Raw genomic sequence first — 23,893 nt, forward strand, 5'->3', positions numbered from 1 at the left:
AAATAATAATTTTTCATTTTTAACTTGTGTCCATGGTTAGATCTTATGTATTTAAAATTTTAATGATAGTTTTTCATTTTCAATACATGTTCATAGTTAGATCTCATGTATTTCAATTTTTTAATGGTAATTTTCCATTTTTAACTCATGTTCATGGTTAGATCGTATGTATGTCAATTTTTAATGGTGGATTTCTATTTTTAATACATGTTCATAGTTAGATCTTATGTATTTCAATTTTTCAGTAGTAGTTTTTCATTTTTAATTCATGTTCATGGTTAGATCTTATGTATTTCAATTTTTAATGGTAAATTTTTATTTTTAATACATGTTCATAGTTAGATCTCATGTATTTTGATTTTTCAATGATAATTTTTAATTTTTAACTCATGTTCATGGTTAAATCTTATGTATCTTGAGTTTTAATGGTAGTTTTTTAATTTTTAACTCATGTTCATAGTTAGATTTCATGCATTTTGATTTTTCATGGTAGATTTTTATTTTTAATACATGTTCATAATTAGATTTCGTGTGTTTCATTCTAAATGGAGGTTTTTTATTTTTAATACATGTTCATAGTTAGATTTCATGTATTTCAATTTTTAAATGGTGGTTTTTCATTTTTAATACATGTTCATAGTTAAATTTCATATATTTTTAGTTTTAAAGGTGGTTTTTCATTTTAATACATGCGCATAGTTGGTTATATTGTATTTTTGCATTTTAAGGATGGATTTCCCATGTAGATGCATGTGATACATGTTAATCATCATGTATACACATGTATGCATAAGTCAGATTCAAGGATGAACCAAGTGTGGGTTTTAAATATGGAACTGCGCAAGAAGTTCTAGGATCCAATTCATAAGGGATTATCTAGTTTGAAAAGAAAATGTGTATAATATATATATATATCAATAATTTTTAAATCTATTATACTTTTTAAACATATATATATATATATATATGTTATATATAAAATCATTTCTGGTTGTTGGCCCAAATTAAACCAGATCTGACCCAAGCTGGTTTAGACCTAACCTGAACCTAATTTTGGTTTAGGTCAGGTTTGAACCGTAGTCTGTTCCGAACCGGACCTGAACCTAGTTATGGTTCAAACTGAATTGGACTAGGGTCAGTTAATATGAGGTTTGAACCAGGCTCAGTTCAGACCAAATATAGACCCAGGTGAGTCCAAATCTGATCTGAACCAGCAAGCCCTATTGGGTGTGCTGTTAACAAAAAAAAAGATAGCACAAAAGAAAATTAGAGGCATACACTAGAGAGTGTATACCTGTAGTTAGAAGTGTATATGTGCAAATGCTTTAGAAAAAAATAATAGCTATGTATACAACTTTATATATATATATAAAACCATGATGTATGATGCAATGAGTTAATGTATAAGGCCAATTCATGATTAAATATTCATTATAATGTAAATGCAAGCAATGAGCTAATGTAGGATACAAATGCATGGTTAAGTATGCATTTTAATGTAAATGCATGCAATGAATCAATGTATGATGCAAATACATGGTTAAGTATGCATTGTAATATAAATGCATGCAACGAATTAATGTATGATGCAAATGCATGATTAAGTATGCAATGTGATGTAAATACATGCAATGAACTAATGTATGGAGCAAATGCATTATGATGTAAATGCAAGCAATGAAATGTTGTATGACCAAAAATGCATAAATTCTTTAGGTAATGAGATTGAATGTGAAGCATGTTTTGAGGTTCTATGTATATTTGAACCATGCTTGCATAATGATTTGCCTATATTTGAGCATATGGTTTAAGGAACCTTCGTAGTGTCAATGAACACACTTTTATGGATGTTTATATTATTATATTGTTATGCATGAGAACCATGTCATTCATTTGATAGCTCGTGTATGAGCTTGGGTCTGTTAAGAACCCACGAGGTGCATAAGAGCATACCCTACTACATGCATATATCCACACCTTGAATGGTTGCAGGTGCCTTCATTGGCAAATTACTCGTATGGGCTAAAGGCATTAAAGCAACATGATTGAGTTAGGTTCATAACAACATCATGTTATAGCTTTTGCCTTAAGAGGGTATTTAGGCTAGTGAACCTAGCTTGCCTCATGGATCGATGTACATGAAATGTTAAATGTATTAATTAAGAAAACCATATTACACATTCACACTTTGATGTACCTTAGAGAAGGTAAGAGGTACAACCTCGAGTGACACAAATACATGTAGATTTATCTACATGGCGTATTGAACATTTTATGAGAGTGATGACATCCCTTTGGTCTTTAGTCACTCGAAGTTAGGGAGGTCGGGGTTATCCATGTGTCCTAAGTAATACACCCCTACTATTGAAGATAGTCTTGCATTGCAATTCTTACTAAACATCAAGCCTCTGCGAAAATTCTCTCAGCCACGGGTTGCCTGCTTTGGAAATTCGGTCTGTTAGATACTTCAGAAAAAATTTATGTAGCATAATAAACACCCATCATGACTTCATCAGATACGATGATTACACCCGAGTACCCAGGGATGTTAAAAAAGAAAAACAAGATATTCATTGACTCATGAAATATTACTTATGCTTTATTGTTGAGATACATAATTGTTATCTGCATTGATGTTGAGATATGTGTTGTTATTCACATTAATATTAAGTGTTATGTTTGTTCTTTATTTCTGTGATATCATGATATAATAAATTATTGAACTGTGATATTATGACTATGATGAATGTTCTAGCACGTCCAATATTTCTGTTATTGATTTAGACTTACCTACTCGAAAGAGTTTTTCCCTGTTTTATAGTGATACAAGTGATGAATGAAAGATAGTGCAATGGCGTGATGTGGCAGCGAGGCTAGAGACCATATTTCTATCTTTTTGCCGATCTTAGGATTTTTATATCTCAATTAGATTGAGATATTTTGTGACTCTCTTGTATGGACATGGCCTTATGGTTTTAGATACATTTAATCTTTGATGAAATGCTATTGTATTGTGGAGTCAGATTTTTGATGTTACTGTTATTCATTTTTGTAACCCACTTAGGGTTGTCCCATTTGAAAAATAAATTATTTTCGTTGTGCATTGGTCCTCTCATTCAAGTTGGATTGAATTTAAAAAAAAATGGTTGCAAATTTTTACTTATTTCAAATTAAAAATTCTGGGGCGTTACAAAAGAGGTTGATCTTCTGCATCTATCACATGCTATGCGTGTGTCAATAAGGGGCATATGATTGCACATTGTCGCACTACCTGTTAGGTATATAGGAAATAGAGGCATAGTTCCCTACAATGCAAGATTTTCAAATTGCAAGACTCTTTCAACCCTAAGGTTCATCATGCAACAATGGAGAAAGGTCCTTGGTTCCTAGATTTTGGAGCAACACATCATGTCATAGCTGATTTGAATAATCTTTTTCTTCAATCTGAATATCAAGGCAGTAATCACATGAAAATTAGTAATGACTCTTCTTTAAAAATTAAACATGTTGGTGATTCAGCTTTTCATATTGAATTTCATCATGACCGTTGTTGTGTTCAGGATTGCAAAATAAGGAATGCAGTAATCATTGGAGCAGAGCTATGAAGGATGAGTCTAATGCTCTCCTTAAAAACGATACATGGACTCTTATACCTCCTAAAGCTAATCTCAACATCATTGGCAGTAAATAGATTAATAAAATAAAAAGACGGGTTGATGGATCTCTTTAACGGTATAAAATTGGTTGCCAAATAATACAATTAGGAAGAGGGTATTGCCTATTTTGAAACCTTTAGTCTTGTTGTGAAACCACCTACAATTCACATTGTTCTTACTTTAGCTATGACATGAAATTGGCTCATCTGTCAATTATATGTTCATAATGTCTTTCTTCGTGGTGTTTTGACTGAAGAGGTTTATATTAGATCCACACTTCCCTGATTATATCTGCAAATTATCAAAGGCCTTATATGGGCTTAAACAGGCCCCTCAAGCATGGTACTAGCGTCTCGGTCATTTCCTTTTGAGCATTGTGTTTATAGTTTTCTCCTTGGATACTTCTCTTCTTGTTTATCATCGGGATCAACTCATAATGTTTATTCTTATTTATGTGGATGATATTGTTATCACTGGTGGCTCCCTTTTCTATGTTCTTGCCATCATTTCTTTGTTGAGAGCTGAATTTGCCATTAAAAATTTGGGACAGTTGCATTACTTTTTGGGCATTGAAGCTAATTTTTATCTCTTCTGGGCTCTACTTATTTCAACAGATCATATATATGCTGGATTTATTGGCCAGATGCTAAACTAGTTACCACTCCTATGGCCTCCTTTGCCAAACTATCATTAGCTGATGAAGAATCGTTTTCAGATCCTACCCAGTCTTGCCAAGTGGTTGGTGTTTTACACTATCTTACATTAACTCACCTTGATCTTGCTTTTGTTGTGAGTAAAGTCTCTCAATTTATGCATAAGCCATCTACTACCTATTGGATGATGATCACGCGCATCCTTCACTACATTAAATACACTTTGTAGTAAGGCCTGCTTATTCCTAAATGTGATAATTTTGACATATCTACTTTCTTTGATGCTTAAAAAGTGCTACTGGAGTGCTGTGCGATCGTAGAATGCCATTGCGGTTGAAGGGAAAGTTTTATAGGACGACTATTAGACCCGCTTTACTATATGGTACGGAATGTTGGGCTGCCAAGAGACATCATATTCAAAAAATGAGTGTAGCTGAGATGCGGATGCTTAGATGGATGTGTGGAAATACAATAAAAGATAAGATTCGGAACGAAGAGATACGTAAGAAGGTAGGTGTTGCACCCATTGAAAATAAGATGCGAGAGAATCGTTTACGGTGGTTTGGACATATTCGGCGAAGGCCTAATGATGCTCCAGTTAGAAGGTTGGAGAAATGGGAAAATATATTAGTTAAAAGAGGTCGGGGTAGGCCTAGGAAGACTTGGATGGAGATGATAGGAAAGGATATGAATGCTTTGAACCTCACCGAGGACATGGCGTTGGATAGAAATGATTGGAGGAAAAGGATTCATGTGGAAGACCCAAAATGAATTTCTTTTTTGGTTCATATCGCTGACCCCAATTGTTTTGGGATGAAGGCGTAGTTGTTGTTGTTGTTGTTGTTACTTTCTCTGATGCTTCTACAATATTGATGATGGTTTTGCTGTATTTTGGGTTTATCCCTTATTTCCTAGTCAGCTCATAAACAACCAACTATTGCCCGATCCAATACTAAAGTTGAATACCGCTCTTTGTCCAATGCCATTGTTGAAGTGCTATGGCTTCAATCCTTATTGCATGACCTGTGTGTCTTTGGAGGCTTCCATCCCAGTACTGTGGTGTGATAACATTGGTGCAACCTAGCTTGCTGCAAATTCTGTCATGCACAACTGTACAAAACATATTGATATTGATGTTCACTTTATTCGGGACCATGTGACTCACACACGTCTACAAGTTAAGTATATATCATATGTTGATCAAGTGGTCGACATTATGACAAAACCCTTATCTGTAATTCGGTTTCATTTACTAAGGGTCAAGCTCAACACTCTGCTTAGGCCATTGGGCTAGAGGGGGGCTATTAGTGAAACTCCATCTGATCCACCAAATCCAGATCGTGACCTAGGTCTGTCCAAGATTACCGAAGCCTAATTAATTAAAGCAGATAAATAGAAGATTGATCAAAAGAAGGAAATCAAGAAAGACTCTAACCATAGGGGTCGACCAGCTCAAAAGAGTCCTAATCCAAATCAAATGGACTCTAATAAAGAAGCCATAATTAATGAAGGAGTTAACTCAAGTTAGAAGTCTTGAGGAAACCATGTTTCATGTAGAACACTGCCTGGTCGTCCATCTGATGTATATCAAGAAACTGTTCAAGATGAAACTCTACAAGCAAGGTTGTTAAATGCGATGAGGCGAAGCGAGGCGTTGAGCCTGCGCTTCGCCTATGAGGCGTACGCCTCAGGTACTGAGGCGTACACCTCTCACAACTGGAATGGAAGTGAAGCGGTGGGAGGGGAGGCAGTAAGAGAAGGACCACCCGCCCAGCTGGTACGGAAGCGAGGGATATGCCGGTCGTCCGGTGGTCGGAGAAGACTGAGCAGCAGCTGCAGCACAGCAACTCCGGTGGTCGGTGGTCACAACTGGTCGGAGGTTGATGAGGGGCGCATCACAGCAACGCCTCAGTACCTTGAGCGTGCGCCTCGCCTCTGAGGCGTACGCTTCAGGTACTGAGGCGTACGCCTCTCACAACACTGTCTACAAGTTTAAGATAACGTAGTCTCCCACATGTATGAATTGTATTTTGCATAATTCAAAAAGGCGAAACACTTCTAAGAAAATCGTGTAACCTCTTTATATAAAGAGAACATCTCTCTAAAAAATGTGAGCTAAGATATATATATATAGAGAGAGAGTACTTTGTGGACGCAAACCATACAGGTAGAACCATGTTAAATATGGTGTCTTTGTGCTTGTGTGGATTGTTTATTTTACTTTGGCATAGGTGAATGCAGGCAGCAGCATAGATACAAAAGTTTAAAACGGGAAAAATAAGGAAAGTCAAATTCTCATGGAAAATTAAAATTTTATTTTTAGCATTTTTATCAATGAAATATCAGTAAAAATTAACAAAATTAAAATTAGGAACAAAAAATTTGTAAAAGTAATTTTTTTTTATTAAAACATAAAGCAACTCATTTTTTCTAAAGGAATATCATATTAATTTTAAAAATCATGATATTTTCATTATAAAGATAGTATTGCAATATTTTGGCCATTTAAAAAGAGAGATCAAAATGTCTTTTTTTTATTATTTATTTCCGATATAGTTTCATGGATACTTGTAACTATGGACTACCAAGTACTAAGCATACATGGGGTACCTCCACCGACTGCTATTCGGGCTTAAAAGGACTTTGGGACACCCTGTTTTGCCTTTTGGTGGTGGGCTCATCAAGACCTTTTCTTTTGATTACTTCACCATGAGGCAAAGTAGGGCTTTTCAGGCAGAACACCAACACAAGTTTAGGGATGTGAAAACAGTTTGGATTTGGATCAGATGTAGCAAACAACATATTCAATTAATCGAAAGTTGTTGGATGTGGATTTTTTTTTCAGATGAAAGACGGAAAAACCACCCTTGGGATCAATGACCTAGTCGCACTGACTAAGTCTGCCGTACTTACGTCTCGATGACGTAAACCCATGACACACCTCTTGCCCCCAGCTTCAGGTGAGCAAGGGCTTGTCCTTTGACTTTAATGCCTTTCTCTCGTTAATGCAAGGGGTTTGACACTTATGAGAATGGAACCTTGACCACCGGTCAAGTGACCAAGGCCCCTAACGCACCAAACCCCTTGGGGCCATTTGGATGTGGATTTGAATTATGAAAATCTCATATAAGATTCACTTATATATATATATATATATATATATATATATATATATATATATATATATATATATATATATAAACACATATTCGTCCAAGTTGGTAGACAAAATCAAAACCATATCTGCATCCGATTATAATCATATATAGTTTTGGCTTACCAAATGCCACTAACTAGAATAGAATTCAATAGGATATCGGATAAAATCCGGTTCATTGACATACCTAAACAATAGGGAAGGGCAACGTCTGACAGCTTGCCCAGTGACATAGTCTCATGGGTTTCCCAAATGATAAGGCAAAGCATGAAGGTGTTGAGCGTGTCGAAAAGTTTGCAATTTTGTATTTCTTGAAAGTTTGCAAAATGATATCATATCATTGAGAGGCATGTGCCATGGAACAGCCCGGAGCATGAGGGCTTATTCTCTCTAAATGTATATTAAATGAAAACAAAATTTGATGGCCATGATCTCATCTGATCTGATCTGATCTGATCTGAGCAGGGCAGTTTACAGTTTATCGTATCAAAACGGTTGATTAAAGTGCAACACTGTCTGACAGATTTATCCTGGCCGTCCATCACATATGCCTGCTGCATATTGATATTCATTTAGGACATCTCTCTCTCCAAAAACTTTGAAAAAAAAAAAGCATTCTTGGGAGAAAAGTCTAGAACACCAAAGTTTAAATTTATAAGCAGCACTTTTAAGAAAAAAATTCAAATACTAATCCAATCTGATCGGGTCTCATGTTTGAATCACATTTACAGATTTAGTTTCAATCTTTGTACTAACTTGATTTTCAATGAAAATTGTCACATATATATATATATATACATTCTTGTTAGACTTTGTTTTGTAAAGTAAAACACAAAAATTGTTCCGGCATATATTATATATCGTTTTTTTATTACATTTCATTCATCTTTTTGAGCGTAACACCTTTTTGAATCACATTTTCATTTTTTAACAATTTTTTGCGGTTTCAATGAAATGACCACTTTTTTTTTTTATACCAAAGCTAAGAAAAACACCGGGTGGGACCCCCACCACCACCCTGACATACGCAGCCCACTAGGGGCGGTAGTGAACCCGGAAAAAATGGGGCTCCGTCCTACCTCGTCCTGTTTGGACCGGGGATGGAGGACATGAAATGGGGATGGAGGTGGAGATGAACTTACACTTTTCCCTGCCCCACCCTGTCCCGTCCCCAATCCTTCTTCAAAAATGGTAATGGATCAAGGGGAGACGGACCCCGCCCCACCTTGCCCCGTTTGGATATGAAACGGCGATTAAAGTTAAAATCCAAACCCATGTAAGAATTTCAAATTATCAAATAATCTGTAGAGCTTGCAAGTTAAAGTGAGGGTTAAGATAAGTATAAAATATTGTTTTTAATCTTTTGTTTGAAGAAGGCATATTTTGCTATATTATTGCACAATAAGAGGTTATTAGTAATGATTAACTGGAGTGGACTCCAACTGAGGCTTCCGTACCATGCTTTGGGAGGCGTTTGAATGGAGGTCAAATTTGGCATGAGGCCTTCCGCAGATCCTACCCTTCCACAAAGCAGAGAACACAAATCAAGTAACATGAAATCCATGTCACAAAGATACGGGTACAACCTGATAGGTGACTCTAGTTTGACGTTGGACTTTTTTTTTTTTTATGAAAGGTAAGATACAACTACACCCATTTTTTTGAATATTTTAATTAATAAAAAACTATTTGTTTCATGTTTTAATATATAAAATATAGTTTTACTGAAATATCATAAAAATAATAAAACAATACATTTAAAAATATTAAATCAATGTTCATACATGCCATGGGGGTATAAGTTTTTTTTTTTTTTTAAAGTTGAGAGAAGGTTTTCCCGACTTTCATTCACTTTTTCTCTTATAGGCAGTGGAAGGGGGGTGGGGGTGAGGTGGCACCGAGAGTCATCGATGCTAGGGTTCTCTCTCTCTCTATTTTTTAAGGTTTTTGCATATCTTTCTTTTTTTATTTTTTAAGGTTTTTGCATATCTTTCTCTTTGATTTTTTAGGGTTTTTGCTTTTCTTTCTTTTTTATTTTTTAGGGTTTGTGCATATCTCTTTGATTTTTTAGGGTTTCTGCATCTCCTTTCATGCAGAATTTCAAGTTTTCTTCTTTGCGATTCTTGTCTTTTCTTTTCGCAAAAGTTTGTTGAAATCAGATTTTGTTTCTCGCGTTTGATTTGTGATTTTGTGGCATTTCTTTGTTTTCAATGTGATCGACGTTGCATTTCTAAAAGATTTTTCTTTGTTTAAGCTTTTTCTAGTTTCTTTTAGGAATTTATCAAAGTTTTGATGGATTTTTAGAGTTTTTTTGGTATAAATCTCCTTTTGGATCGATGTTCTTCATATAAAAGTTTAGGCTTATGACGATCTCTTTTTTCTTGTTGTAGTTGCAAGTCGAGCACTGGTTGAGTTAATGTGAGTCTATGCCCTAATCACCCTTTCCTCGTATCGGTTTTTTGTACTATCGATCTTGTTGTATTCTTCATCTCGATAGATTTTTTATGGTTTTCACTCGGATCGACATCTTCTTTTTCTCCCTCGCTTTTCAATTAATCACTATTGTTATCAATTGGTTGTACTTTTTCAAGAGCAGGACCATGTATTGAGGTAATTTTTGTTTGTTGTTCTTCGGATTTTGATATTTTTTTTTTCTTTTCTTGAAATATTTACGTGATGCTTTGGTTAGGTTTCTTGGGAGCTAATTTTGAGTTTATAAGTCTTTTCAGTGTTTCAATGCCTCAATTGATTTAGAATTTGAGGAAAATAAGATATTTTCCTATGTTTTTTTATCGACATTGCTACATGGGTTTCAATTTTTGGTATTGGATTGATTCTACGTTATTATTTGTTCGGCAAAAAATAGTTTTTAATTACACCAATTATGGGTTACAGGCAATTTCTCAGTTTTAAGGGCTATATTCCTATTTTGCCTTTTGAAATTGTGAATCATATTCTGTTTTTTCGTGACGGAAGGATTCAGGTGGGCATGTAGTGGTTTTTTATTGAGTGAATTTTCATCAAAGATTTATTCTTCTTATTCTTGTTTTACAAATTTTTGTTGGGTGAGTGCAGCCAGCCTATTCTCAAGAGAAACCATTTCATGTGTTTGAACATAGAATATGATTTTGAATATATAATTTTTAGACATTTTTAAACATTCTAAATATTTTTTTAGTTTTTAGATCTAATTCAAGATTTTTAGATTTTAAACATTTTTTTTATGTTATGGTATTTAGATCTAATTTGAGATCCATATTTAAGGCAAAAATTCATAATAAACTTGTTAAAACATATAAAATGGTGTGTGGATCAAATCATACGATCCAAAAAAAAGAAATTCGGCCCATTATCCATGACCATCCAAGTCAAACTACGAATGTCAAAATCCGGCCTGCATCGTTTGGCCAACCATTCAGGTGTATACGGATTAAAAAATATTATGTGTCAATAAAAAAAGTCACGTGTTAAAAATCATTAAAATAATATAGAAAATTAATTTTAAGTTATTTTTTATATTTATTAAAAATAACTTGTTCAGGTCCGTATCATATCGATTTTTTAGCGATACGATACTGACAACACTGCTCAGGACAATGGATCACTGTAGTGTACCCCCGCTGCACTTGACTGTCCTCCATGTGCTAGCTAGTGAGCAGTCAAGCGCAGTGGCACACACTGATAGGGTGCAATGTGATCGCACCTGATCCGCCCAAGGTTGCTAAGGTAGTCAATCAAACAAGTGCAATCTAAGATTTGTTGGGAGATGGAACATTGGGTCTCCTTTTGGTATATATAAGGTAAAGACCGGGGCTCAAAGTGAAAACGTCTCCTTTAAACTAAGCGTGTTTGTCCCCACCGGGCAGGTCAGTCCACGAGGCAGACACTCCCCGTAATTGCCCTGACCTTCTCGTCCTCCCGCACTCAAACTGTCAGAAAGGAGCGTCTAAAGAACAATGCCGGCCCTCGTCCTCCCGGAAGACCCACCGGCAGCAGCGCCACCATCACCGGTGCACGGTGACGGAGATCACGAACATGGGGAGGCGGATGGAGGAGGAGGAGGTGGGAAGGAGAAGCAGCAGCAGCAGGTGAGACTCTCGACTCCCAAGAGATCTCCCGTCCCCAGGAAGTCCCATTCCCCCTCGCCCGCCACCCCCCGAAAGAAGTCGTCCCCCAATGACTCCGCCGGTCGGAAGTCCTCCCCTTCGCCGGAGACGAGTTCCGCCATGGCCGACGCCGCCGTCGACAACCCCAATCTGGGCCCCTTCCTCCTCAAGCTCGCCCGCGACCTCGCCGCCGAAAACCCCCGGAAGGCGCTCGACTACGCCCTCCGGGCCGCCAGATCCTTCGAGCTCATCACCTCCGGCTCCCTCATCCCCAGCCTCGACCTCGTCATGTGCCTGCACGTCGTCGCCGCCATCAACTCCGCCCTCGGCCACTTCGACGACGCCGTCGCCGCCCTCGAGCGCTCGATCCAGATCCCGGCGCCCGACCTCGGCCCCGACCACGCCCTCGCCGCCTTCTCCGGCTATATGCAGCTCGGCGACACCCTGGCGATGCTCGGCCGGACCGATCGCTCGCTCAATTCTTACGATCGCGCTCTCAGCATCCAGAAGCAAGCCCTCGGCGAGACCGATCCTAGAGTCGCGGAGACCTGCCGTTACATCGCCGAGGCGTACGTTCAGGCGATGAGGTTCCCGGAGGCCGACGAGCTCTGCCGGCAGGCGCTCGCCGTCCACCGCGAGCGGGACGCCGGGTCGTTGGAGGAGGCGGCCGATCGCCGCCTGATGGCCCTGATCTGCGACGCTCGCGGCGACTACGAGTCCGCGCTCGAGAATCTGGTGCTCTCCGGCATGGCGTTCTCTTCGGAGGGGGGCTGCGAGGGACACATCGCGGCCATCGATCGATCCATCGGTGACACCTACTTCTCGCTCGGCCGCTACGACGAGGCGGTGTTCGCGTACCAGAAGGCTCTCACGGTCTTCAAGTCGACGGTGGGGGACAACCATCCGGAGGTGGCGGCCGTCTACGTCCGCCTCGCCCACCTCTACCACCGCACGGGCAAGCTCAGGGAATCGAAATCTTACTGCGAGAACGCTCTGAGGATCTACATGTCGAAGCAGGTGCAGTTCGAGGACTGCGAGGAGCTCGCGAGCGGCCTCGCGGAGGTCTCGGCGGTTTACGAGGCCATGAACGAGCATGGGGAAGCGTTGACGGTGTTGCAGAAGGCTGCGAAGTTGCTGGACGGAGGACCCGGACAGCGGAGCGTGGTTGCCGGGTTGGAAGCTCAGATGGGAGTGATGAATTACATCCTTGGGAGGTTCGAGGAGGCCTATGAGTGTTTCAAGGGGGCTGTGGAGAGGCTGAGGGAAGGTGGGGGCGAGCAGAGATCTTTGTTGTTCGGGATGGTTCTGAACCAGATGGGGCTGGTGTGCATTCAGCTGTTTGCAATTGAGGAGGCGGCGCATCTGTTCGAAGAAGCTAAGACCATCCTGGAGAAGGAATGCGGGCCTGCTCATCCTGATACGCTCGGGGTGTGTAGTAATCTTGCTGCCGCTTACGATGCAATTGGAAGGTAGGAGCGGCTTACGGTATTTTCTCTCATCTGTTATTTATGATCAATTAGTACCATCATCTTCTGCTCTTCGGAATCGTTATTCATTGTTGATCATCATCTGAGTGCTTGTGCTGTACTTTTTCTTGGTTTATACTGAAATGCCAGTTCACTGTTACCTAGGAATCTGTTTGGTGGAGAACTTTGTGGAGACTTGTGACTCGTTGGGGTGAGTTAAGGGCTTTAGTCGTTCGCAAAATGATGAATCCATAAAAAGCACCCGTTAGGTGAGATTGTGGGTTCTCTTTTTCACAAAATTAAGGGAATGGAAAAATCCCTTCTCCATAATAGATACACAATCAGTTTGTTGTCCCAATTCATTCTCCTCGTAGAATTTAAGTGTCACGAGGGTTTTGCATAAACGCTAAAAACTTCTACTTTATGGTATGTGTAATTTAGTTAAAAGATGCTTAGAATTTTTATGTCGAGATTTTTTAACAGCCTGTAGCCGTTATCTGCTTGAAGCTTGATTAGAGTAGATACTTGTGTCAATGTTTTGTGTTCATGAGTGTTTTCTAACGAAACCCTGCTAGTGTTTTTGTTTTTCATGTTTTATAACCAGCATCAAAATGTACAAAAGATTGGAAAAAAGTGAGTGAAATGCAATAGGTCAAGTAAATAAACATAAATTTTGGGTTGGGAATTTCTCTTTAAGCGTGTATGCTTGGCCCCAAATGATAATTGTTCTCTCACAATGGTGGGAGAATGATTTTCATTAGCCATATTTCTCACGTGCAAGCAAATGTGAGAAAATGGGGCTGTGAGATTTCAAATCAGATTTGGGGCCATTTCTCATTTTATAACAAGCATCAAAATGTACAAAAAATTGGAAAAAAGTGAGTGAAATGCAATAGGTCAAGTAAATAAACATAAATTTTGGGTTGGGAATTTCTCTTTAAGCGTGTATGCTTGGCCCCAAATGATAATCGTTCTCTCACAATGGTGGGAGAATGATTTTCATTCGCCATATTTCTCACGTGCAAGCAAATGTGAGAAAATGGGGCTGTGAGATTTCAAATCAGATTTGGGGCCATTTCTCATGTGATTCTAAATCACATTGTCCGCTGTGTGATTTGGAATCATATAATTTGAATCACATGAGATAGAATCACATGTGATTTCTAATCACATGAGTTGCAAGAAAATGCGGCCTTCATGTGTTTCATTCTTTGACTCAGTTGTTCATTCACTTGCAGAAAAATGTGACCTGTCATCTTCTCTCTCTCTCTCTGTGCATGTGTGCTTGTGTGTCTGCCTGTGTTCACGTCAACATTATTGGCACTACTTTTCTGTAGTACTGCAACTTTTGTTTCATCTTCAAGGATTTAAGAATTTTAGAAATTTCATGTTCTTTTATAACCGCCTTTTGTAAAAGGATTAAAATGATCTAGTCAAATGCTGCCGTGACATTTTTTTTAGCCTAATAAGTTCTAGACAGTCTAATTGGGTTCCTTTTATATTTTATAGCATAAAGGGGGTCGCTGTTCCTGTTTATCTCCTCATGAACACTAGTATGACATCCTCCAACCATCATTCCTTTATTTTCCTTCAAGGGCAGCATCTCTCTTTCTCTCTCTCAATGTATTCCACATTTTTTATAAATGATCTTTCCCTCTCATGTGCTTCACATGGTACTTGCTGAATGTTGAATCTTGATTATAATGTAATTGAGAAATCAATAGTGGTGGAGAGCAAAGCTCTAGAAGACATCAATTTAAATGAACTAAAAAGTGAGTTACAACCTTGCTTGGCCTTGCCTACACCTAGCCTGAGTGATGGATGGTACTTGTCACTTAAATTAGTTTAGAATTAGTGTGAAATATCATCAATTATAATTACTATGGTTTCAATGTCCAGTTCATCCATTAAAGTATGCACCAGAGTCATTAAAAGCATGCTTTGAGACACAAAAAGCATGCCTCGAAGCGAAGTGTTGGGACAAAAGTTTTGTAGCGCTCAGGAAAAGCACAAGTGGGGTAGAGGTGTATGTCTTATTGGCCTTGAGGCATGCTTTTGCCTTGAGGTGCACCTTGGCCATGAGGCGCATGCCTCATAAAGTTGTGGTCAATTGAAGGTCAAAGCCCTCATTTCACCAACTTTGTTAAAAAAATAAAAAAACAAAGGGAGTGGAGGGGGGGGGGGGGGGCGATCAATTAGGTCCCTTTTCCCTTTATCCTCTTCATTCTCCCTTCCATCGACAGCCATCGGCTATGATTCTTCCGACAACCATTGACGGTGGCGACCTTCGGCAACCATTGACAGAAGCGAGATCACCCCTCCCCCACGAGTACTCTCTCTCTACACCTCATCTTCTTTTTCTTCTCTTCCATTTTCTCCTTTCCGCCACATCTTCATCTTCATCTTTTCGTCTTTCCCTTTCTTCTTCTTTCTTTTTTTTTCCTTCTCTGTTATTTTTTTTCGTCTTTCTTCTTACTGTTTTTCTTTTCTGCAGTTGTTATTGACCTCTTGTCATGTGAAGGGGATTCCAACATTCGAAGGTGACACTTGGAACATGTGAATTAGCATATGGGTGTTTTGTTGTGTGTGTTTGGGGGTGAACATGTGATGGTGTGTGTGTATGTGTAAGTTTGCTCTGTGTGTGTGTGCATTGTGTATGTGTTCTATGTGAATGAGTGTGTGTAGTGTATATATGAATGTAGAGCCTGTGTGTGTTGTGTGTATGTGCAAGTGTGTGTAATTTTTGTATCTCTGTTTACTTTTTTTTTTTGTTTCCAATCAGTTTCTCATCTTTGTTTTTTATAGTACGTTGTGCCTATGTGATAGGTTTCCAATTTGTTCATGTATAATACATTAATTTGATGGAGCTTAGTTTATAGGATAGGGTCATAGACCATTCTTCTTTAGTATGGATGTTGAGTCATTGATTCCAGTAACGTAAAGCTTCTGAATTTTGTTGCACTTTCAATTTATAAATGTGCATTAACTGTTATGTTTAATAACTGTGGTTGATATTTTATTAGTTTTTACTTCACAGTTCACACTACTTATTTGTCTATGTTGTATTAGTATTAGTTGTCTCTTGTTCTTTGGTTAAATGATCACATCTTCTTTGTTGGATCAATTAAACTATTGCATTATAGTTGTTGCTTGAAATTCATTTTGTAATTTATCTTAGATTCTCTATTTAATATCCAATTATTCATTATTAGTTTATCAATGATATACTGTTTATTTTTTATTTTTATTTGATAAAGTTTTTAATATTTTTTTTTAAGCCTATGCCTTATGCCTCGAGGCTTGCGCCTTGCTTCCTGAGTGGGTCTTGCGCCTCACTATGCCTCAATGCTATTCACAACATTGGTATGCACCTAGGGTCGGAGCCATGTTATGGGGAGGGTGGGCACGTACCCTAACCCACAAAAATCTTCGTTGGGGGCATGGGTCAAGATTGGCACCCTGACCCGTAGAAGTTGTGGGTTGTGCACACCCTGATCGGGTCAGGGTGGGCACTAGTGCCCGACCCAAAGGGAGTTGACGGGTGAGTTTTTCCTCCGTCATCTTGCCCCTCCAACTCTCTAAGCGCAACTCACCGCTCTTGGAGGGGCCACCCACTGCCAACATGTTCCTTATCTCCCTGGACAATAGGTCTTCTTCTATGGAATGCCTTGAGCGACGAAAGGACCCCATGGCTCATGTCTTGCTCCACCAGCATCACAACCTTGGGCGCTAGCTAATGCACCACCCACAACGTGTTCCGGTTTGACCTCGTCACGTTGTACAATGAGTGCTTAGACCAGTGCACTGTCACGACGTCTGCGTTGCTCACCCAGATGCGGTTGAGGTCCAGGTCCTCGACCTTGTCAGCCGCTTGGATGAACTTGAATGGCTGGCCAAGCGTCTCCGCGAAGTCTGATAGCTGCTTGCATGTCGCCTCTAGGCACTCTGTGGAGGAGCCGACACTCGTCAATCAAACGAAGGGCGGGCCCCAAGGTCGACATGCCATTTAGAACAACCCCGACCACTGCAAACCTTGCATGATGTCTAGGTCGATGATGTGGACCTGGTCCTCCCTCTCGAACACCTCCTGTATCGCCTGGTTGACCATGAAGTGGGAGAACTTGAACAATAGGTTGATGGCGTTGAACACCTGAAGGCCACCATGATCTTCTGGCGTGGGTGCAGGCCCACATCTGGGCGTAGATGCCGACGCAGAGATGGCCGCGGAGAAGTAGATGACCACCAAAATATTTAATTTTGGTATTTTTATGTTTTGCAATTAACATTAAACATGATTCTACATGCTTGAATAGCATAAATGCATAACTGATGATGTAAGAATTATGGTTTCTATTAGCATTTAGGTTTATGGCTTTTGTATTTTTTTCTATTTAGTATTTAGGTTTTTAATGACATGGTTATTAATTAGTTATTTTTGTATTTTTTTAATAAATATTATACATGATCCACATGCTTGATTTTAGTTAAAAATTTTGGAGTTTTGTTATTTTTTGTTTTAATTAGCTTATGTATAAAAACTATGAATAATGTTTGCTAGGATTGAGATTTTCATTTAGTTTTTTTTTTAATAGCATGAATATTTAATTAGGTTTTAGAAAATTTTATATTCTTTTTTAATAGCATTTAGATTTTTATTTTGTTTTAAATAAGATGAATACTTAATTTAGGTATTTTTGTGTTTTTTAATTAACATTAAACATGATTCTACATGCTTGAATAACATAAATGCATAATTGATGATATAAGAATTAGGGTTTCAATTAGCATTTAGGTTTAGAGCCTTTTTGTGCTTTTTTTCTCCAAATAACATTTAGGTCTTTAATGAGATGAATATTAATTAGTTATTTTTGTATTTTTTATTCAACATTATGCATGATGCACATTCTTGATTTTAGTTAGAAATTTGAGGTTTTGTTATTTTTTGTTTCAATTAGCTTATGTATGAAAACTATGAAGGGTGCTTGCTAGGATTAAGGTTTTCATTTAGTTTTTTTTAAGCAGCATGACTATTTAATTAGGTTTTAGAGTTTTTTGTATTTTTTCAACTAGCATTTAAATTTTTATTTTATTTTTAAATAGGATGGATATTTAATTTAAGTATTTTTGTGTTTTTTTAATTAAAATTAAACATGATTCTACATGCTTGAATAACATAAATGCATAATTGATGATATAAGAATTAGGGTTTCAATTTTGTATTTGTTTAAATGACATGATTTTTGGATTATGCTTTTATGGTGTTATGTATTTATTATTTAATACTTGATGAACATAGAATTTTAGTTTTTTTTTTTCAATTAGTATAGATGAGAATTTTAAGTTTTTTTTTTTCAATTAGCATGTGAGGATCTGACTGTGCATTTGTGCCCACCCTAGCTTAAATTCCTGGCTTCACCCCTGTATGCACCAATCTGTATCTATATAGAATAACATAGGAAATTGTTCCTATTATGATTCAACCCAATAGGGCACAAAATTATCAAGAAAAAATAGGTACCGCGCTGATTAGGCTTTAGATCTAGGTGTTCTTTTGGCTCAAATGTGCAAGAGCCTGGTACCTAACCTCCACTAAGCTAGGCTAATTGAAATAATATTGCATTGCCTATCTCACCCTGACCTTTCTAGAGTAGGCAACTAGGCAATAACTTTAATAATGATGATGTAAAAAATATTTTTACAATGTTTTTATATTCTGAGAATTGGTGTAGAAAGAAAAAAGGTTTGTATGTGCGAGTCTATAGTGATGTTAGTGAAATACTAGTGGAGGTTGAGAATGAAAAGTGACCTTAGAGGTCAAAAACCCTGGGCAATTGCTGACATTGATTAGAGACCTTTTTTTTTATTACAAAAACTAAAATATATAAATGCTAAATGATAATAATAAAAAAATGCTAAAAAAGAAAGGTGAACGGGGGGGTGGACAAAGGGGATGAGGGAAGAAGGAGCGAGAGAGAGAGTATTTGGTGAATCCCATCTTCTTTTTCTTCCTCTTAAGGAAGCTGAGAGAGAGAGAGAGTTTGAACCCTTTCCCTCTTCACTACTTTTTCTTAATGGAAAATAAGAAAAACCTCAAGCTTAGTCATTGACTAGGCAAGTTCCTCTACTAAGGATTCATGTTGATTCATGTCAATTCCATTTCTATCCTTTTAGTTAAAGGACTTTTATCTAAAAGATAGCCACATATAAGGCCTTTTGTGTAATTGTGGCATATGTAATAAGGGACTCTAGGGTGTCTCTTATTTCATTGAGGAATGACCGACTGACTTCACCTCCTTCACCTTCACCTTCAACTTCTTCCTCTTCTGCATCTGTTGTGTGCATGGCACAATTCCCAAGGATAGTTTACATGGTATCGGTGCGAGCAGAGAGGAAGACCTCAATCAAATCTGTACTGCTTATGTTTCTGCTCCTTCCTCTTTCTTTCATACTCTTTCTAAGTCATCTCCCTTTCTTTTTAGTTTCCTCCTTATCATTCATGCATGTAGCTTCTTTTCTCTACTTTCTCCTTTCTTTGTTTTATTTCATTATTCTTTCTTAACCCTCTGTCGTGCATTCATTTCTTTATGTCTCATTTATCTTATGTGCCTTGTGAAAAATCAAATAGGCTCCTAATCAAATTGTGTCTTTTCTCTTGAAAAAATTCTGATCTGATTATGAGTATGATTTGATGTCACTGCTGATGTGAGTTCCAGCAATGGTCACAGTTGAGGTTTTGTAATTGTACTGCCAGGTTTTGACTGATCAAGAAAAAGAAGAAAACTCACTTATTCAGAAAAACAGCTTCTACTTTTGCGTAGTGCCTCATTGTAATCGATTTTCTTATCAATATTTTCCATGTTTTGTTTCATGATGGGGGTGCAAATTTTTGTAGGCACTCAGCCTAGTCTCGAGACTGATTTTTCATTGCATCCTAGTTGTAAATACCCCATATTATGGAAAATTGCAAATATATTGTCAGTTTTTCATAAACAATATTAAGGTATATCATTGGCTGAGGATATCATAATTCTTTTTTCTTTTTATTCAAACATGAATAAATTCTTCTTTCTTTTTTGAATAGCTTGATGCTTTCTGATATTTTCACATTATTGAATAAATAATATAAATAAATTCTTTTTATCTTTATTTTTCCGTGTTCAAAATTTCCAAGAGTTTCCCTATTTATTCTTCGGAAAAAAGTATATTCTAATGATGCTGATACCACAATTGTTGATTTGACTTTTGCATATCATATGATAAATATTTTGATGGGCTGAACATTTCCTAGAATACCAGTGGCACTTGAATCAGTTAGCCTGAAGGAAATTGGTTAAAATAATTCTGCATCTATTTTTTATTGGAAAAAAAGTACCTTCCTGATTCATAGGAGAGCTTTCTTGAATGTTTAGAGCTCTATTTAGATTTTACAAATTGCCTCTTGGTAATGCCTACTGTTATGAAGCACCACAGTTATAATTGAGAAGAATTTGATGAGCTTGATCATTCCATTGAAACTTCAAAGGAAAACATGCTGCACACAGAATAATTTTTTATTTAGAAAATATTATTCTTTGAATCTTATGCTTCCCGTTGGACCCTCTCAAAATGTCTTCAAGTATTTAGCATGGAGGGAAGTATTAAAATTTGTGATCCTGAAAGATATAAAAAAATAGTAGCTGCCTGTTTGTTAAAGAACTAGGACGGACACTCCCTCATCTGTGGTTTTGGAGATGGAGCTAGTGAAGCCTGTTTTCTATATAATTGCTAAAGCTTATTGTTAACAGGGTTTTGCATAAAAAAGCTGCCTATTTCTTAGATACTGACTTTTACCACAGATCACCAAAGTGGCTGGTTCGTGGGAGCTATACAGAAGTGAGAACCATAGTGGCCAAGGTATTCTTTGTGGGGATCTAGACCTTTTGCAAAAGCATCTCTTATTGTTAACAGGGTTTTGCATCGAAAGCTTCCTATTTCTTAGATACTGACTTTTACCACAGATCACCAAAGTGGCTGGTTCGTGGGAGCTATACAGAAATGGGAACCATAGTGGCCAAGGCATTCTTTGTGGGGATCTAAACCTTTTGCAAAATATGTGGGGAATTTCCTGGGATGACATTGGTTGGTCATTGTGCATTAGTTATAGATAGTTTGTTGGATATATATGTGGATAGTATCATTTTCCTCAAGTGATATGTATACTCGTAAATTAGTGTGCAGAAGTTCTTTCTTCTAGTATGGATAACATTGAAAGCTGCAATTGGATTTGTCTTGTGAAATAGGAGGTTATCAGTTTCATATACATTCTAGTAGACGGTAGTTACTCCACTTATGTGTTGGGCAATGAAATTGGATGCAATGCACTTCTCTGACACCTCTTGTATTGGTTCTTTTTACTTTTTCTTTGCTTGTATAATTTGTGTAATTTAAAGCAGTGATGAAAAGTAAAATAAAAAATCAGAGGATGAACTCTTGAGTATTTTCTGTTAATGGTTGCAAAACTTGGGATTAATAATGAAAATTTTGCTAAATTTTTTGTATTTATGTCAGGGTTGAAGATGCTATTGAGATTCTAGAGTTTGTTCTTCGGGTGAGGGAAGAGAAATTGGGCACTGCTAACCCTGATGTTGATGATGAGAAAAGAAGATTATCTGAGCTACTGAAAGAAGCAGGAAGGACCAGGAATAGAAAGGCAAAGTCCCTTGAGAATCTCATTGATTCTAAATCACACAGGCCGAAGAAAGAGGGAACCAGGAGATGGTCAAGCTTTGGCTTTAGAAGTTGAAGTCTGCAGTGTTGGTGTTTGTGTAACATAAAATGTGTAAAGATTGAACATGAAATTCAGTTTGATTTATCTTTTCATGAGTTTCTTGTATCCGTTTACCAATTTATTCCTCTTGTATCTCTTGATCTATTGTGTGATCTTTATGTTTATTTCTACTGTCAAAAGTTTTTTTTGTCAATAAAAATGTGTGTTATTTTGCTTACATTTGTCTTATTTCACATCATTTTGCGGATGATTTATGTAAATGGTTCATAATCATGTTCTTGGGAATCAAAATTGGAAGATGTGGCGTGTGAATTGGCTAGTGATTTCTGAGATCAGCTTGTTGATGCTGCTTTGCTGATAAAATGATGTACGTTATGCTATATCTTCCGTGATTTTTTTTTCTTTTGAATAGTTTATTTATTAAAGATGCATTAATGTCTATTCCTATGACGCCTCTCATGTAAGCAGTGCACAATGGTTCATAATCATGTTGTTGAAAAGAAGCTTGGAAGATTCGTTATGTAGATTGTACTAATGTTTTCTGAGATGAGTTATTGATGAGGTTTGGCTCCTGGAACCAATGTAACCTGTTGGTGATTCTCGTCTCCTTTTACATTTTTCTATTTCCATCGTATCTTCAAGTTCGTCGTGTGATCTTAACTCTTTGCTGTCAAAAAGTTCTAGTTTGTTAATAAAGATTTATGTAATCTCTTATCGTTTTGAGGTGCCCTTATTATGTTTATTCTCATGACAGCTCTCATAGAACCACTGCTGCTAAAATTTCTCCAAGTTATAGGGCATTGCTAGTTAAAATAGCTGTAGGATCTTTTTATATCAACATATAATTATTCATCTCACTTTTCGTTATATAGCAATGTAGAAGTTATTAGTGATAAGGTATTCTCTCCAAATACGTGATATTGTGATGTACTTTCTAGTACATAAAAAACAAAATGTCCCCTCTTCTATCTACCTTTATTTTTCTTTGTTAAAAAAACATTTTGCTGCCTGAACTGCGGTGCATGCTAGGGTTGTACATTGCAGCTCTACTTCATGAAAGTTCTGTATCTCGTCACCGTTTTCAGTAACTCAAGGGAGCTTCATGAAACTATGTTGAAAACCCATCGACAGCAGCATTCACATTGGTTGATGAATAAGATCTTACAATGATTATCAATTAGTTAATTTATTGATAAACTGCCAATCTAAAAAACTATCAATATCAACAAGTTATAAGCCCACAAGGGCTCCATACACCAGGCTAGGTGGTTTGGCTTAAGGTATTCAAGTTAGATGATGTTGAGAGTTTATGATGCTAGTCACTTGCTGCATGGCTAAAGCATCAGACTCCTTGGTGGGGTGGCTGAGGGGTTTTATGGATGTGAGCTATTCTATGTATCAATCCATACTTCCCCTACAATTGGTGGAGTGACAGCCAAATTTGGTATGTTGGGAGATATCATTATTATTGTCGAATCCAATGCTTACATTGCATTCACGGGTAAAAGAGTAATTGAACAAACATTGAAGAATAAGACCTTAGATCCAAACATTATATTGCTTTCAAACGATGGAAACGATGGCAATACAACGTGCTCATCTTCCTCATGATTGTAAATGTGGTGCACGTGCTCACAAAAGATTGTCCTAAAGAACGAAATGATGAAACCATTGTTGAAAATTGTAAGAGACGAAAGTGAAAGTTGAATGACTTTATGTGTCACAGACATATACTGAATGCACTCTCCAACACCTTGTTCGACCTTTACTCAGAAGTTATTCTGACAAAAAAGCTGTGAGAAAACTTTGAAAGCAAGTACAAAATGGAGGATGTAGAAAATCGTAAGTTTTTAGTTAATAAGTATATAGATTTCAAATTCTTTGATCATAAGCCACTGCTACTTGAAGTCCATGAGATGCAAATCTTGCCTAATCAGATCAAGTATGAGAGTATGAACCTTGACAAATCATTCCAGGTAGCTGTAATTATTGGTAGATTGCCCCCATCTTGAAAAGATTATCAAAATGAATTAAAGCATAATAACAAAAAGTTTACCTTAGAACAAGTTCTTCAACATCTTATAATTG

The 23,893-nt window shown here is 37.4% G+C and overlaps 1 protein-coding gene across 6 annotated transcripts; it reads left to right on the plus strand.

Annotated features, from left to right (window-relative positions):
- The first annotated feature begins 11,287 nt into the window (after positions 1-11,287).
- On the plus strand, positions 11,288-22,019 carry LOC149820110 (protein KINESIN LIGHT CHAIN-RELATED 1-like). 6 transcript variants are annotated; one of them, XR_016426414.1, is made up of 4 exons: positions 11,305-13,041; positions 15,533-15,578; positions 20,874-20,931; positions 21,586-21,689. XR_016426414.1 is itself a non-coding variant. In XM_089982179.1 (3 exons), the coding sequence occupies exons 1-2, from the start codon at positions 11,423-11,425 to the stop codon at positions 15,540-15,542; spliced, it is 1,629 nt and encodes a 542-aa protein (XP_089838305.1). In that variant the 5' UTR covers positions 11,305-11,422; the 3' UTR covers positions 15,543-15,578; positions 21,586-21,665. The 6 variants fall into 6 exon arrangements, 4 of the variants coding, with proteins under 4 accessions (XP_089838304.1, XP_089838305.1, XP_089838306.1 ...); XR_016426413.1 differs by lacking the exons at positions 15,533-15,578; positions 20,874-20,931 and adding an exon at positions 13,204-13,307 and having other exon boundaries at positions 21,586-21,671; XM_089982179.1 differs by lacking the exon at positions 20,874-20,931 and having other exon boundaries at positions 21,586-21,665.
- Positions 22,020-23,893: the final 1,874 nt, after the last annotated feature.

This window comes from Nuphar pumila, chromosome 12 (genome assembly GCF_984573655.1).
Source record: "Nuphar pumila chromosome 12, dmNupPumi1.hap1.1, whole genome shotgun sequence".
Lineage (NCBI taxonomy): Eukaryota > Viridiplantae > Streptophyta > Magnoliopsida > Nymphaeales > Nymphaeaceae > Nuphar > Nuphar pumila.